At 41.0% G+C, this 15,692-nt stretch overlaps 1 protein-coding gene across 1 annotated transcript in view; it reads right to left on the bottom strand.

Annotated features, from left to right (window-relative positions):
• The window catches only part of ADGRB1 (adhesion G protein-coupled receptor B1), a 568,132-nt gene that overhangs the window by 57,085 nt on the left and 495,355 nt on the right, over positions 1–15,692 (bottom strand). Inside the window, exons 21-22 of the mRNA XM_067467249.1 lie at positions 15,370–15,520; positions 5,382–5,451 (exon numbers count right to left, since the gene is read on the bottom strand). Of these exons, the coding sequence (XP_067323350.1) occupies positions 5,382–5,451; positions 15,370–15,520 (221 nt within the window). The remainder of the gene's footprint in view (positions 1–5,381; positions 5,452–15,369; positions 15,521–15,692) is intronic.

Below are 15,692 nucleotides of genomic sequence, written 5' to 3' on the forward strand. Positions count from 1 at the left end.
AAACACTATTCTGACTGCACTGTTGCTGTTTTCTCTTTGGGTGTCCCTGATAGCATCTGCTCTCGGTTCACAGCCATGCCAACACTTTGCCTTTGGGAATGAATCACAATCTGGGTTTCTGTTAGTCAGGAATCATTAGCAATATTCAGAAAAAGCTCAAGGACGGAGACTACTGTTGGAATTATAAGGGTCCCAGAGTGATCAGCTTTCTATTTGAGCTTCTTCAGCTACCAGGAGGGTGGCCAGACACCGTTCTTTGTAAACACAGATGCAATTGCTAAAAAGGCAAAAAACACAAGATTTCCAAGTGTGGGAATATTGTGGGTTTGAGCCGAATATGCAGATCTTTGCATGCCTGTATCACAGGATTTTTCAAATCTGGTTTTGTTTGTTGATTTTAGATGTTTGTTCCTGACTGGTCCATTCCTAAAAAGAAGGTAACACTTGAGTAGAAGGAAAATACTTTGTTTATGTGCCAGAAACTTCATGAAACATGTGGCCAGGACAAAGTTGTGCCCCCCTAGTCAATGTTGTACATATTTGCACAAGAAGAGGAATCAGGAACATTCATGTATGATACATGATACATTCATATAACCCAGGAACAGCACCCTTTTATTTGATGCCACATTGTCATATGTTCTGCAGTTAATGGTTGGTGATGGAAAGGTTAATGTGAGTTTTAGTTCTAGAGCAGTGGTTCTAAACCTGGGGTCCCCAGATGTTTTTGGCCTTCAACTCCCATAAATCCTAACAGCTGGTAAACTGGCTGGGATTTCTGGGAGTTGTAGGCCAAAAACATCTGGGGACCCCAGGTTGAGAACCACTGATCTAGAGGGTTTGGTAATATGCAAGTGGGAGTTCATGGGTGAAAGCAATTAGGGGTGGAGGTGTGCAGGAGATGGGTTGCAGTTGGGTGTTACTGGATTTAAGGAGCTAACATTGAGACTGATTTTTGGGAGAAAAGTATCTGTTGTATTTTGGTGGTGAATGGTGCTGGTTTTTCCCCCAGGTCTGTTGGATTTTTCAGTATTCTGACCTGTCTCCTGTAATCTTGGAATCCTGGAACCTTGAACCTTTGGACTGGCTTTTGACTATGGTATAGACTCTTGATCCCTGTACTCTGTTATTGAACTCTCGGCGTTTGACCACTGGACTGGACCCTTTTTTGACTATGAAGTTATTTTTGCTATCAGTTTTTGTTTATTCTGTAGCTGAGTGCTATATTTGTGTTTTATATTTTGGTCTATTAAAACAGTCAACAAGTAAGTGCTGTTTTAATTAAACTGTTTGATAAAACTGGGAGTTTGATTTATCTCTTCCTAAACAAGGTAAAGCCCTGGCAATGTGACACACGTGCACACAGCCAAATTTAGAGCCAGCCAGGCTCTAAAATGTGTCAATAATAATGTTCTGTTCCTGGGTTGAAAGTGTGTGTTCCTGTTTGATTGTTCAGTGCTGAATTGGACAGAAGTGGTCCTACCCTGTAAACTTTGTATGACAGATACTTCATGAAATGTCTGGAAGGCACAGTTTCTCTGCCCAGGACAAAGAATATAATTTTTGCAGTGATTCGCTGCAGTGATTCTCTGCATATCCACATCCTGAGGGTTTTTTTTTTTAAAGCACTGAAGTTTATGGTAGAAGTCCTGCAGTCTTGGGAGCTTCAAAATCCCGCAACAGTCTGCACAATGGAAGAAGAAATCCCAGGACCAAGAGGTCTGTATGTGGACCTCTTCTGAAGTCCCAGGAATTTTTGCCCCTGTTTAAAACCCGTGATTTAGTGCTGTCTGGAAGCGCCCTGAGATGGTCTTTTGTTTGATGTTAATTCATTATGGTTGCAATGTATCATTTTTATTGCAATCCAGATGTTTGATCAAATTCAGTGGCTTCCTGATGGGAACTGATGGCTCAGTCGGTGAACAGAAATATTAAAGTAAATGAATAAATAAATACATAAGTAGTGACTGCACAATGACATCCTAATGCTTTCACTGGGATGGAGGAAAGTCTTGCTTTCTAGGGTCTGGTGGAATTGCCCGATTGCCATAAGGATGAGAGGGGCAAAAATGAATGTTCAGGAAGTGCACAAGCGAAGCAATAATCACAGCCGAGGGGTTTCCCTTAATGTTCAATGTCTGAGTGTGTAACTACAAACCAAAGCAATTGTAGATGCGTGAGATTCAGGGGCCAGCATTGTGAATAAAGAGTAATAGAAAGCAATTTGGTTTTCCTTCAGAGATCATTGATTTTGGTCCCTGCTGGTAATTAAGGTCACGCATTAACCAACACAGTTCTCTTCTAATGCTCCATGCCGTCACGGTAGTTTGAGCTGAGGTCAGTATGTAGCATGAGGAGGATTTCCACTTGCTAGTATAGTCGGCCCTCTGTATCCATGAATTCTGTATCTACTATCCAACAGATTCAATAACCCACAGCTTGGTCTGCTGTGTGTGTGTGTGTGTGTGTGTGTGTGTGTGTATATATATATATATATATATATATATTGTTGTTCATTCGTTCAGTCGTCTCCAACTCTTCATGACCTCATGGACCAACCCACGCCAGAGCTCCCTGTCGGCTGTCACCACCCCCAGCTCCTTCAAGGTCAGTCCAGTCACTTCAAGGATGCCATCCATCCATCTTGTCCTTGGTCGGCCCCTCTTCCTTTTGCCTTCCACTTTCCCCAGCATAATTGCCTTCTCTAGGCTTTGCTGTCTGCTCATGATGTGGCCAAAGTACTTCAACTTTGCCTCTAATCCCCTTCCCTCCAATGAGCAGTTGGGCTTTATTTCCTGGAGGAGGGACTGGTTGGATCTTCTCGCAGTCCAAGGCACTCTCAGCACTTTCCTCCAACACCACAGCTCAAAAGCATCGATCTTCCTTCGCTCAGCCTTCCCTAAGGTCCAGCTCTCACATCCGTAGGTGACTACAGGGAAGACCATGGCTTTGACTAGGCAATGGATCTTTGTTGCCAGTCTGATGTCTCCACTCTTTACTATTTTATCGAGATTGGACATTGCTCCTCCCAAGAAGGAAGCGTCTTCTGATTTCCTGGCCACAGTCTGCATCTGCAGTAATCTTTGCACCTAGAAATACAAACCCTGTCACAGCCTCCACATTTTCTCCCTCTATTTTCCAGTTGTCAATCATTCTTGTTGCCATAATCTTGGTTTTTTTTAATGTTTAGCTGCAACCCGGCTTTTGCGCTTTCTTCTTTCACCTTGATTAGAAGGTGAAAGATATATATATATGTGTGTGTGTGTGTGTGTGTATATAATATGTTCTAAAAAACATATCTTGATTTTGCCATTTTATTTAAAAGACACTGCTTTACTACATTACTGCATCTAATGTGGTTTTAGCATTCATGGATTTTGGGATACAGATGGGTCCAGGAGTCTAACTCCAGCTAATACAAAGGGCGTATGATAGATTGTAGCATTCATGCCCAGCATTATTTTTTAAAATTTTTAATTTTACATTTGGCCCAGCCATAGGTTTTTAATTGCTTGTTGTGTTACTGTATTGCTCATTTTATTTCTGTTTATGAGATATATTTTAACTGTTTTGTATTGTTTGTTTGCTATTGCTTTATTATTGATGTATTGTGGGCTCGGCCTCATGTAAGCCGCACTGAGTCCCTTGGGAGAAGGTAGCAGGGTATAATGAAAGTTTATTATTATTATTATTATTATTATTATTAATAATAATAATAATAATAATTTATTTAGAACATTTATATGCCGCCCTTCTCACCCTGAAGGGGACTCAGAGCGGCTTACAAGGTATATATACATACAATATATTATTAACATAGTACAATATCAGTTTTAAATATTGCTATATTGCACTATATCAATTATACTGTAATATTATTAGTAATATTACATGTAATATATAATTATAATATCATATTATTATTAGTAGTATTATATTGCATTACATTACCATATTATAAATATTATATGTATATACAATATATTATATATTATATTATAACATATTATTATTATTATTATTATTATTATTAATTCAAGGTAGGCAGATAGATTATTTATTTATTTCCTATATTTATATCCTGCCCTTCTCAACCCCGAAAGGGACTCAGAGCGGCTTTACAATTGACAGCAATTCAATGCCGTCAACATACAATAGAAATTAAACGTATATATTAGGGCTGGGCAGTTTCGTTCGTTAATTTCGTAATTCATTATTGATTCGTATTTAAATTAGCTTACGATCCGATATTGAGCCATGCAGGAACAATTAAAAATCGAAACAAATGTTTCAATTTATTTCGTAATTGGTTCGTAACTGGTTCGAAATCATTTCGAGATCGTTTCGAAATCGTTTCGAAATCGTTTCGTTATTATTTCCGTATATCTGGTGCAAGTTTTAGGGTTGTTGTTTGTTTTATCAGTGATAAAAAATAAATTATCACACCAACAGTCGACAACAGAGGGAGAGGGAAGCTTCAGAAGTTCCCCCTGTCCCATTTGGAGGTTTTTTTTAGCGTATTGCGCAATCGCGTCCGTCATTAACGAATCAATTCGAAATTTATGAAATTTCGTAAATAACGAATTTTTTTTAAAGAAAAATTCGGAATTCTTTTAAAAAACGAAACGCAATGGACCCCCTAAAAACGAAACGAGTTTAGAAACAAATTTTTCCGTTGTTACCCAGCCCATATCAAAAGGAAAAATTAAAAGCAATACGAACATTAAAAACACGTTTTTAAAATCACCAAGTCCGAGGGCATAGTCAAAAGCCGTTTAGGTCGTTATTGCACATAATTCTACTTCACTAGCCACTGCAGAGACCTGGGGTAACTCCTCTTCCGACACTCAATGAATGGAGTATAGACTATTTTTGCATTTTGGATCTATTTTTGCAACTACAAAAGAAAGTTGAGGACAAAATAAGAAAGATAGAGAGAAGCTGTGACCATTTAAAAATCAGCTAAAACTATGGTCAGAAACTTACCTGTATACTACTGCAAAATCTGGTCTAGCTAAACAGATTACAATTATGCAAAGGGGAGCAATTTTTATGTCTGCATGACCCCCTTCAAAAAAACAACACCCCATTTTCCTAGCATAATTAAAATAGTAAGATGTCATTTGTACCCAACATTTCATTTTGAGAGGCACTGAAATATGAAATGGCTCCGTTTGTGCATAAGTTGGGGGAGGGCTTGGTAATTTAGGTGCAATAAAAAATCACCTGAAAACCGCTCCCTTGTTGTTGTTTTTTACATTTTGGGGGAGTTTTGAGGTTACATGGAAGCCTCATGAGCCAAAATCTTGGGGATCACATGGAATCCATGGTCTGTATTTTCTCCATCTCTGTTTTAGGTTTAAATAAAGATTGTTACTCACTAGTTCATGGTGCTGTATCCCTTGGCTTTAGTGAATCCCACAGAGATGGCCACCACTAAGGCAGGCAAGCCTAAATGGAAGGGAGAAAAAGATATTATATTCAATGTAATTATTTGTACATGAGTTTTCTTCAAATTATAGTCTTAAAATCATAGAATCATAGAGTTGAAAGAGACCTCATGGGCCATCCAGTCCAACCCCATTCTTCCAAGAAGCAGGAAAATCACATTCAAAGCATGCACAATAGATGGCCACTCAGCCTCTGTTTAAAAGCTTCCAAAGAAGGAGCCTCCACCACACTCCGGGGTTGTGAGTTCCACTGCTAAACAGCTCTCACAGTTAGGAAGTTCTTCCTGATGTTCAGGTGGAATCTCCTTTTCTGTAGTTTGAAGCCATTGTTCCACATCCTAGTCTTCAGGGCAGCAAAAAACAAGCTTAATCCCTCCTCCCTATGACTTCCCCATCATGTCGCCTCTCAGCCTTCTCTTCTGCAGGAGAAACATGCCCAGCTCTTTAAGTTGCTCCTCATAGGGCTTGTTCTCCAGATCCTTGATCATTTTAAGTCCATCTCCTCTGGACACATTCCAGCATAGAGTCAACATCTCCCTTCACTTGCGGTGTCCAGATTGAGATGTGAAATAACGGTCTATTATTTGAAATGCTGTATGTCACCACCATATCAAAGGTACATGTATCAAGGTTGTCATTTTCTTGGGAATGTGTGATGGAGGATACTTTTGCCTTGATGTCCTCCTTGGGGGTTTCCAATCACAACCTCTGATAAGTCCCAGAAGGTGTACCTACCTACATTGTAGAATGAATGCAGTTTGACATCACTTCAACTACTATGACTCAATGTTATGGAAACCTGGGAGTTGTCATTTCGTGAGGCACCAACACTTATTAGTAGAGAACGCTAAGGACAGTGCAAAACTATAGCTCCCCAGATTCCATGGTTTTGAGCTATGGCCTCAGGCCATGGACTTCCCTCCCATGGAAGGCCTGCTTGGCTCCCTCTCCATTTTCTTTCTTCTAGAAGGCAAATCATTCCTTATTTACCCAGAACATTGAAGGTTGAACTGGTCATTGCATAAGCTCCTTCAGTTGAGGTGTGGTGTACTTTTCATCATCACAATTATGCTGTAACTGACTTTTGGGCTGTTTTATATTCATGTTTTTAATGTGGTTGAATATTCCATTTTCAACTGTTGTGATATCAATTGTTTTAGTTTCATGTTTAGTTAACATATTGAGAGCTACCTTGAAGCTGAAACTGGGAAAAAGTTAAATTACTGCATAAAGTAAATTAATATAATAACTAGATGCACCAGCCACACGTTGCTGTGGCCAACCTTCCCTCCCTCTTTCTCTCCTTGTTTCTTTCTTTCCTTCCTTCCCACTTTCCTTCCTTCCCTTTTTTCTTTCCTTCTCTCCTTCTCTCCTTCCTTCCTTCTCTCCTTCCTTCCTTCTCTCCTTCCTTCCTTCTCTCCTTCCTTCCTTCCTTCCTTCCTTCCTTCATTCTCTCCTTCCTTCCTTCCTTCCTTCCTTCCTTCCTTCCTTCCTTCCATCTCTCCTTCCTTCCTTCCTTCCTTCCTTCTCTCTCTCCTTCCTTCCTTCCTTCCTTCCTTCCTTCCTTCCTTCCTTCTCTACTTCTTCCCTTCCTTGCCCTCCCTTTTTCTTTTTCTTTCCTTTTCCATTTCTCTCCTTTCTTCCTTCTCTACCTATTCTTGGACTGCAACTCCCATCTATCTACATCTCTCTCTCTCTCTATCTATCTAATCTATCATTTCTATCTGTAGGATTGCTGGAAGTTGCAATCCAGGAATAGGAAATTGGAAATATGCAGGGATTGGGATGCTCTCAAAGAAATCCAAAGAGAAGAAAGCTTACAGTGTATTTGGAACATCCTCCTCCCCTAAAGGGCCTGGTCTAGGGGATGCTGGGAGCTGCAGTCTGGAAGAGAAGGGAGCACCTTTGTAGGCTCTGGACTCTGTTGTGCTGAAGAATGGTTGGAGGAAGTGAAATCAGAATATATTGTTGCTTCGGGAATGTTTTGGGAAGGGATCTTGCTCATTAAGTCCACTTCTACCAAACAAAATGATTACCAATGCTGATGGAGGGGGAAGTGAGAGGGATCAATGGACCACCTTTCCCTCCCTCTCTCAAGTGGCCCCTTTCTCGTCTGCTGTTTCCTTTCTTTTCTCTCATGCAGGAGTCATTTTTGCACATGCACTGTATTGTCATTTACCTTTTTTGTGTTTTAAAGTTCTTTCTGCTTTTTGGGGTGTTTTATGACTGATGGTCACTCGTCGGTCCAAATTTCATGTCAATTTGTCCAGTGGTTTTTGAGTTATGTTAATCCCACAAACTAACATTACATTTTTATTTATATAGATCAGGGGTCCCCAAACTAAGGCCCAAGGGCCGAATACGGCCCTCCAAGGTCATTTACCCGACCCTCGCTCAGGGTCAACCTACGTCTGAAATGACTTGAAAGCACACAACAACAACAACAACAATCCTATCTCATCAGCCAAAAGCAGGCCTACACTTCCCATTGAAATACTAATAAGTTTATATTTGTTAAAATTGTTCTTCATTTTTAATTATTGTATTGTACAAATAAGATATGTGCAGTGTGCATAGGAATTCATTCATGTTTTTTTCAAATTATAATCTGGCCCTCCAACAGTTTGAAGGACTGTGACCTGACCCTCTGTTTATAAAGTTTGTGGACCCCTGATATAGATGAGCAACCTTTTTAAATCTTGTGGACTTTGTGGAGATCTGCAATGACCAACTTGATGCCAGTAGATGGAGTGTTGAGTCATACTTTCATTATTATTTCTGCTTGGAAACAACAGTGAACCAGCAGCATGGTATAATGGCTTGGATGCTGGACCAGGGCCCCTTCTGCACTGCCATATAAAATCCAGATGATCTGCTTTGAACTGGATTCTATGGCAGTGTAGAGTCATATTTGTTGTTCTTGTTCATTCGTTCAGTCGTTTCCGACTCTTCGTGACCTCATGGACCAGAGCTCCCTTCTGGCCGTCACCACCCCCAGCTCCTTCAGAGTCAACCCAGTCACTTCAAGGATGCCATCCATCCATCTTGTACTTGGTCGGCCCCTCTTCCTTTTTCCTTCCATTTTCTCCAGCATCATTGTCTTCTCTAAGCTTTCCTGTCTCCCCATGATGTGGCCAAAGTACTTCAACTTTGTCTCTAATATCCTTTCCTCCAATGAGCAGTCGGGCTTTATTTCCTGAAGTATGGACTGGTTGGATCTTCTCACAGTCCAAGGCACTCTTACTCCAGTTCAAAGCAGATAATGTGGATTATCTGCTTTGATAATCTGGATTATATGACAGAGTAGAAGGGGCTTATGACTGTACCTCCAAAATCTTCTCAAGATATTCACATCCCACTAAAGTACTTTCCAAATACTTAAGGACTTTGGTCCATGAGATTGATACCCTGCTTCCCCTCCCAAAATAGGGAAGGTTATTTCTATAAGAATTTAATCAGATTTGTGTATTTCTTCAAATCCTAAACATGGGAAAAGTGAACTTGGTCAATTTATCAATCAGGCTCTTGGCTGCTGAATTAGCATATAGCACAATGTTGGTATTTAAGCTTATCTAGGTGAATGTAGATTTATACTACACATGTATAAGATATGATCTTGGGTCTTATAATGGCATCCTCAAAGGTATAAACTACAGAATTTGAATTATTGTTTCTCTAGAAGCAGAAGAGGCCAAGGGATATTAGCAGTTGTAATCCCAAAGAAGCACATTGTCCATGTTTTGGTAGATACACCCAATCAGCTTTTTATATCAAGGACTTTTCATGCCATTCTTCACCTGCTTTCCTCTCTCATGGCTGAGTATCAGACAGGGACGCCCACATCTGCCTTGTCTGTTAAGGAAATCCTGTCCAACTCTTAATGCTCCATCTCCTTGTGACAATGGGAAGCAGTCTATCTCACTGCTAAGGAGAGGCAAATCCCATTAAGACCGGATGAGATCCCTTGTCGGCCTGGGCTTAGCTTCCCAATGACAAAAGCCCTCACTACAGATGCAATGGAATATGAGTCAGATTGTAGGAAAGGTGTCAGATTTCTCTCCTCCTTCTAGCAGTGCTTCTTAAAGGTGTCTCAACACATATAACTCATACCAATGGAAATAGCTCCAGTGGTCACCTAAGGTGTCTTAGAGACAGAGTACTACTTTTAGTACTTGGACTATGGCTCTGAGATCTTAGAGTGCATCTATAGAGTCAAATTATTGCAGTTCGATGCCACTTTAACTGCCGTAGATCAATACTATGAAATACTGGGATTTCTAATTTTATAGGGAACCAGTATTCTTTGGCAGAGAAGGCTATAGACCATGTAAAATTGTAACTCCCATGATTCCATAACACTTATTATTTCGTATCAAAAGCATTGCATAAATTAATATAAAACCGATAAAAATAGAAGGAGCACAGGTGGCTAAATATCTTTTGACCAAAAACGGGCAACAGCACTGGCATTGTCTTTAGCCTCCAATAATTCTTCCTCTGTACCTGAGGCAGGGCATAGTGGACAAGCATACAGATGCAGAGTTGTCTGTTCTGCTCCACAATCACACAAGGTGTGGGGTTCTTTTAGGTAGTGCCATTTTGCCAGGTTGTTCTGCCCACTGCACTTCTGAGTCTATTCAGGGACTTCCAGGTTGCCCATTCTTGGTTTGCCCCTGGAGAAAGACCCTCGTGGGGGGCCATCCAGTTGGGGTTTCCTGGTTTAGCTGCCCAGAGGGATACCCTTGCTGTTGCTGGGTATCCATAACACTGAACCATGGCAGTTGGTGTAAAATTGCATTAATTCTGCAGTATAGATGGATTGCCATCAAGGAAAGCCACTTGACCATGACAACCTCACCTCGGGCAAGTCCCATTCTTTCAGCCTATATAGCAGTGGTTCTCAACCTGGTGGTCTCCACGTGTTTTGTTCTACAATAATAACTATTTTTATATCCCATCACCACCTCACTGAAAGGACTCAGGGCGGCTTATATGGGGGCCAAGCCCAGCATAAACAAGGATTACAAACTAAAGAACAATTAGAAACATAATAACATATAAACAATCTAATTAAAACAACTTAAACTGGCAGAGTGAAAACATCATAAAATGCATCAACCATCAACAGGAAATGGTGGGCATGATCAGATTCAAGCGAGCAGGGCAAGGACTTGTGCAAAGTGGCTGAGGCTGGGGGTAAAGTGCTGAAAAAACCAAATCAATAAATTAGGGCTGGCAGACCTAATCAGAGACTAAACTGTCATTCAAAGGCACACTGGAACATCCAGGTTTTCAAGTCCTTGCGGAAGGTGGGGGCTAATCTAATCTCCCAGGGGAGGGAGTTCAGGAGCCGGGGGAGAGCCACCACCGAGAAGGTCCTCTCTCTTGTCCCCACCAACCATGCTTGTGATGGTGGTGGGAATGAGAGAAGGGCCTCCCCGGCAGATTTTAGAGCCTGCGCCAGTTCGTAGGGGGAGATACAATCATGAAGATAAGCAGGACCCAAACCATTTAGGGACTTATAGGTGATAACCTGCAATTTGAATTGAGACCAGAAACTTATCGGCAGCCAGTGGAGCTGCTTCAGTAGAGGCATTGTCTGCTCCCTGTAACTATCTCGTTAGGAACCTGACTACCGACCTTTGCACCAGTTGATGTTTCTTGGCCATCTTCAAAGGCAGCCCCATATAAAGTGTTTTGCAGTAATCTAATCTAGATGTAACCAAGGAGTGGACCACTGTGGCGAAGTCAGGCTTCTTGAGATATGGCTAGTCTACCAGCGGTTAGGATTTCTGGGAGTTGAAGGCCAAAATATCTGGAGACCAACAGGATAATGTGACACCCCCCCCCCCCCTGGAATAATAATAGTAATCATGATGATGATGATGATGATGATTATTATTATTATTTATGAGTATTTATATCCTGATCTTTCTCTCTCCAAGAAGCCAACACTAAAAATAAAGCAAATCTAGGAACATAGTGCCTAGATCTAGGGAAGTCCTGCTCCCCATGCTCTATTCCGCTTTGGTTAGACCACACCTGAAATATTGTGTCCAATTCTGGGCACCACAATTCAAGAGAGATATTGACAAGCTGGAATGTGTCCAGAGGAGGGCGACTAAAATGATCAAGGGTCTGGAGAACAAGCCCTGTGAGGAGCGGCTTAAGGAGCTGGGCATGTTTAGCCTGAAGAAGAGAAGGCTGAGAGGAGATATGATAGCCATGTATAAATATGTGAGAGGAAATCACAGGGAGGAGGGAGCAAGCTTGTTTTCTGCTTCCTTGGAGACTAGGATGCAGAACAATGGCTTCAAACTACAAGAGAGGAGATTCTATATGAACATGAGGAAGAACTTCCTGACTCTGAGAGCTGTTCATCAGTGGAACTCTCTGCCCCGGAGTGTGGTGAAGGCTCCTTCTTTGGAAGCTTTTAAACAGAGGCTGGATGGCCATCTGTCAGGGGTGACTTGAATTATTATTGCTTCCTGGCAGAATGGGGTTGGACTGGATGGCCCATGAGGTCTCTTCCAACTCTTTGATTCTAGTCAAGAAAGAAACATGAAGGGTTCTCCTTATGGTTGCCATAAGTCAAAAATAACTTGAGTTCTACAAAAACAACAACAAATTAGGACAGTAGGGCAGGTTGAAAGGCTTATTATCTCTAATTATTCCCTTAGAAATTGAATATGAATACAGTTCAAATAATTCAATATAAGGGATGTCATCATTCTGGCCAATAATGTGTTAACCAGATTGATGAATCAGAACCCTCTCTGGGCTGCCAAGCTTTCAAAGGATATTAAATGACAATTAAACTAGGATTAGTTGAGGTAAGACGAAAAGCAAATAAATTAAAGTCCTCTGAGTCAATAAACCTAAGCAACAGCAAATGGAGAGTCTCCCTGGAGAGAAAACCTTGACTTTGAGAGCTACGCTGCATGTTACACAGAAGGCGATAGCAGAGGAAGGTGGGGGAAATGTTACTTTGGTGCCAGTTCAGATTGGAGTGGGCATGTTTCATATCAGTGGAGCGGCAAATCTGCTTTGGGTTTGGTCCAAACTTTACAGGTGCTATCTAGAGTTGTTGTTCATTCGTTCAGTCGTCTCCGACTCTTCGTGACCTCATGGACCAGCCCACGCCAGAGCTCCATGTCAGCCGTCACCACCCCCAGCTCCTTCAAGGTCAGTCCAGTCACTTCAAGGATGCCATCCGCTATCTAGAGTACCAGACCAATTTTAGGAATCAGATTAAAAACCTTGGATAACTTTTTAAAAGTTTATATGAAAACCCAGAGCAGATTTGCTGCCCCACTGATGTAGGAGAGACCAGTCTTATACTCCTCCGTGTCCAAGTCCTCCAAAACCTTCTGGCGTACTTGGGAGATGATTTTGCTTAATGTTTGGTCATTATATGTACATTTTAAAGATATGTGGAGATTTTTTTAAATGTGGTGTATTTTTAAAAAGTAAAAGGCCCCTACCTTCCCACTCCTCAAAATACAAACTCAAGAAGAGTGGGTTGGATTCAGATTTGCTTATAGATTCAAAGTGTTGGGGAAAAAAAAACTACAAGGGCCACCCAATTCAACCCCATTCTGCCATACAGGAACACATAGAATATCTGTAGCATAATCTATGAAGTTGGCATCTCCATAATGAATATATGCCAATATTTTAGTCAATCCAAGTATTATTTTGAAAACATTATTAAGGAAGCTGGTAATATTTATCATTGAAGAGTGCATTCTACACTCTTCAATGATAAATATTTATCATTGAAGAGTGTAGAAACTGACTACAAGTATTGAGTAATGCGGTTGAGGTGTCAATTGGGATTTAGGGGCTGCATGTGGTCCAGGTACCCTACTTGCACTAAGCCATACTTTTGTAGAGAAGTTCATTAAAAATGGATAAAACAACAGAGATGGAGAGGAAAGCATGAAGAAGTATACAAAATGTCAACTTTGTGCAAGAAAACTAGTTACTTATTATGTAATAAGAATTTAGAGTTGAATTTTAGATTCCCCACCAGTTAAACCAATGGTTCCCAACCTTTTTTTGACCAAGGACCACTTGACCAGGAATGGAGCCCCCGGTGGCACAGTGGGTTAAACCCCTGTGCCAGCAGGACAGGTCGCAGGTTCGAATCTGGGGAGAGGCGGATGAGCTCCCTCTGTCAGCTCCAGCTCCTCATGCAGGGACATGAGAGAAGCCTCCCACAAGGATGATAAAAACATCAACTCATCTAGGCATCCCCTGGGCAATGTCCTTGCAGACGGCCAATTCTCTCACACCAGAAGCAACTTGCAGTTTCTCAAGTCGCTCCTGACACAACAAAAAAACCAAAACAAAACTTGACCAGGAACCACTTTGACCAGGGACCATTCTTCAACATTAGTACCAAAAGGGTTACGAATCAGTTTTTGGTCAACTTTACATTTGGTTTGGTTATTTGGGGTGGTGATCCAGAAAACTGCATTGGATAAACCACATCAGCTCTACCTTCTGAAACAGAACATATGTCATCCAGTAGTTGCCATTTGCTCACCCATAGAAAACCATATTTAATAAGCCTTGGCAGTATAAGAGGGTTTCACAAGACCAGTCACTTTCGTTGCAATGATATAGTTACAGTGAGGCCGCGGAATATGTTTCAGTTCTTGTGTACCACTGGTGGTCCATGGACTATAAATTGGGAACCACTGAATTAAACCTATTGTGACTCTAAGGTGAACCTATCACAAAAGTGAAGATTGTGTGATTCTATGATTCTATTCAGTGATTCTACCCGGAGCCACCCAGTGAACTTTTATGCTTAAGCAGGGACGAACCCTGGTTTTCAAGTCACGGTCCAACACTTGAAGCAGTTAATGTGCTTAATCTATATAAATAAAAATGTAATGTTCATTTGTGGAATTAACAGAACTCAAAAACCACTGGGGGAATTGACACCAAATTTGGACACAAGACACCTAACAGCCCAATGTATGTGCTTCACTCAAAAAAAAAATGATTTTGTCATTTGGGAGTTGTAGTTGCTGGGATTTTTAGTTCACCTACAATCAAAGAGCATTTTGAACCCCACCAATGATGGAATTGAACCAAACTTGGCACACAGTTCTGCCATGACCAACAGAAAATACTGGAAGGGTTTGGTGGGCAGTGTCCTTTGGTTTTAGAGTTGTAGTTCACCTACATCCAGAGATCACTGTGGACTCAAACAATGATGCATCTGGACCAAACTCTACACGAATACTCAATATGCCCAAATGTGAACACTGGTGGTGTTTGGGGAAAATAGAATCTTGACATTTGGGAGTTGTAGTTGCTGGGATTTATAGTTCTCCTACAATCACAGAGCATTCTGAACCCCACCAACAATAGAATTGGGCCAAACCTCCCACACAGAACCCCCATGTGGGCCATATCAACGCGTGGCTAGGGACAGCTAGTTGTTAATAAGATAAAATAACCTTCCTTCTATTATATATACTTTCAAAGTTATATTTTAGCTTAAAATGTTTACATTTTAAGTTAAAATTAAATGTCTGCATGAAAATTCTTATTAGAACATAGCCAAAATATTATTTTCTTCCCTGTTATGAGCTTGGAAAACAGCTGCCCAAAATTTTGAAAACTCAATTTCTCATCTAGAGAAGCAAAGTTCTTGCTTTCCTTTGTTCCTCCCTATCTCATCACATTTGGTTGTCAATTAAAGTGTAGAATGGCTGAAATTGAATTATTAATCCCAACTAGCACAGATCCATGGAACGCATGATGCTTGAATTTCCATTGTTGATGATTAACCAATATCCCATTGTTTCAGTAACCAGGTATTAGTACCTATTTACTCCTTTATTAACATATGAGATTACTTCATTTTTAGCGTCAAGTATGAGAAAGGAGGAACCCTCACCCCATCCAAGACACAGGAAGCGTTTTCGGATGATGCGGTTGCGTAACCGGCCAGTGACAGCCATATAGGATTGCCAGGCCTCCGTCAGCACCCAACAGAAGGAGGAGAGGAAGAAAAAGTGCAGGAAGGCTGCCACCAAGGTGCATATCACCTGGAAAGAGAGAGCAGAGAAAGATATATACATGAAAATAAAGATCTGAAAGGGAAAGTGGACAAACAGTTGGGTTGGAAGAGACAGAAAAAACACATATCACATAAACCAGACACTGGCAAACTTCAGCCCTCAAGTTCTTTTGAACTTCAACTATTGGATTTTAGGAATT

This window comes from Anolis sagrei, chromosome 4 (assembly GCF_037176765.1).
Source record: "Anolis sagrei isolate rAnoSag1 chromosome 4, rAnoSag1.mat, whole genome shotgun sequence".
NCBI lineage: Eukaryota > Metazoa > Chordata > Lepidosauria > Squamata > Dactyloidae > Anolis > Anolis sagrei.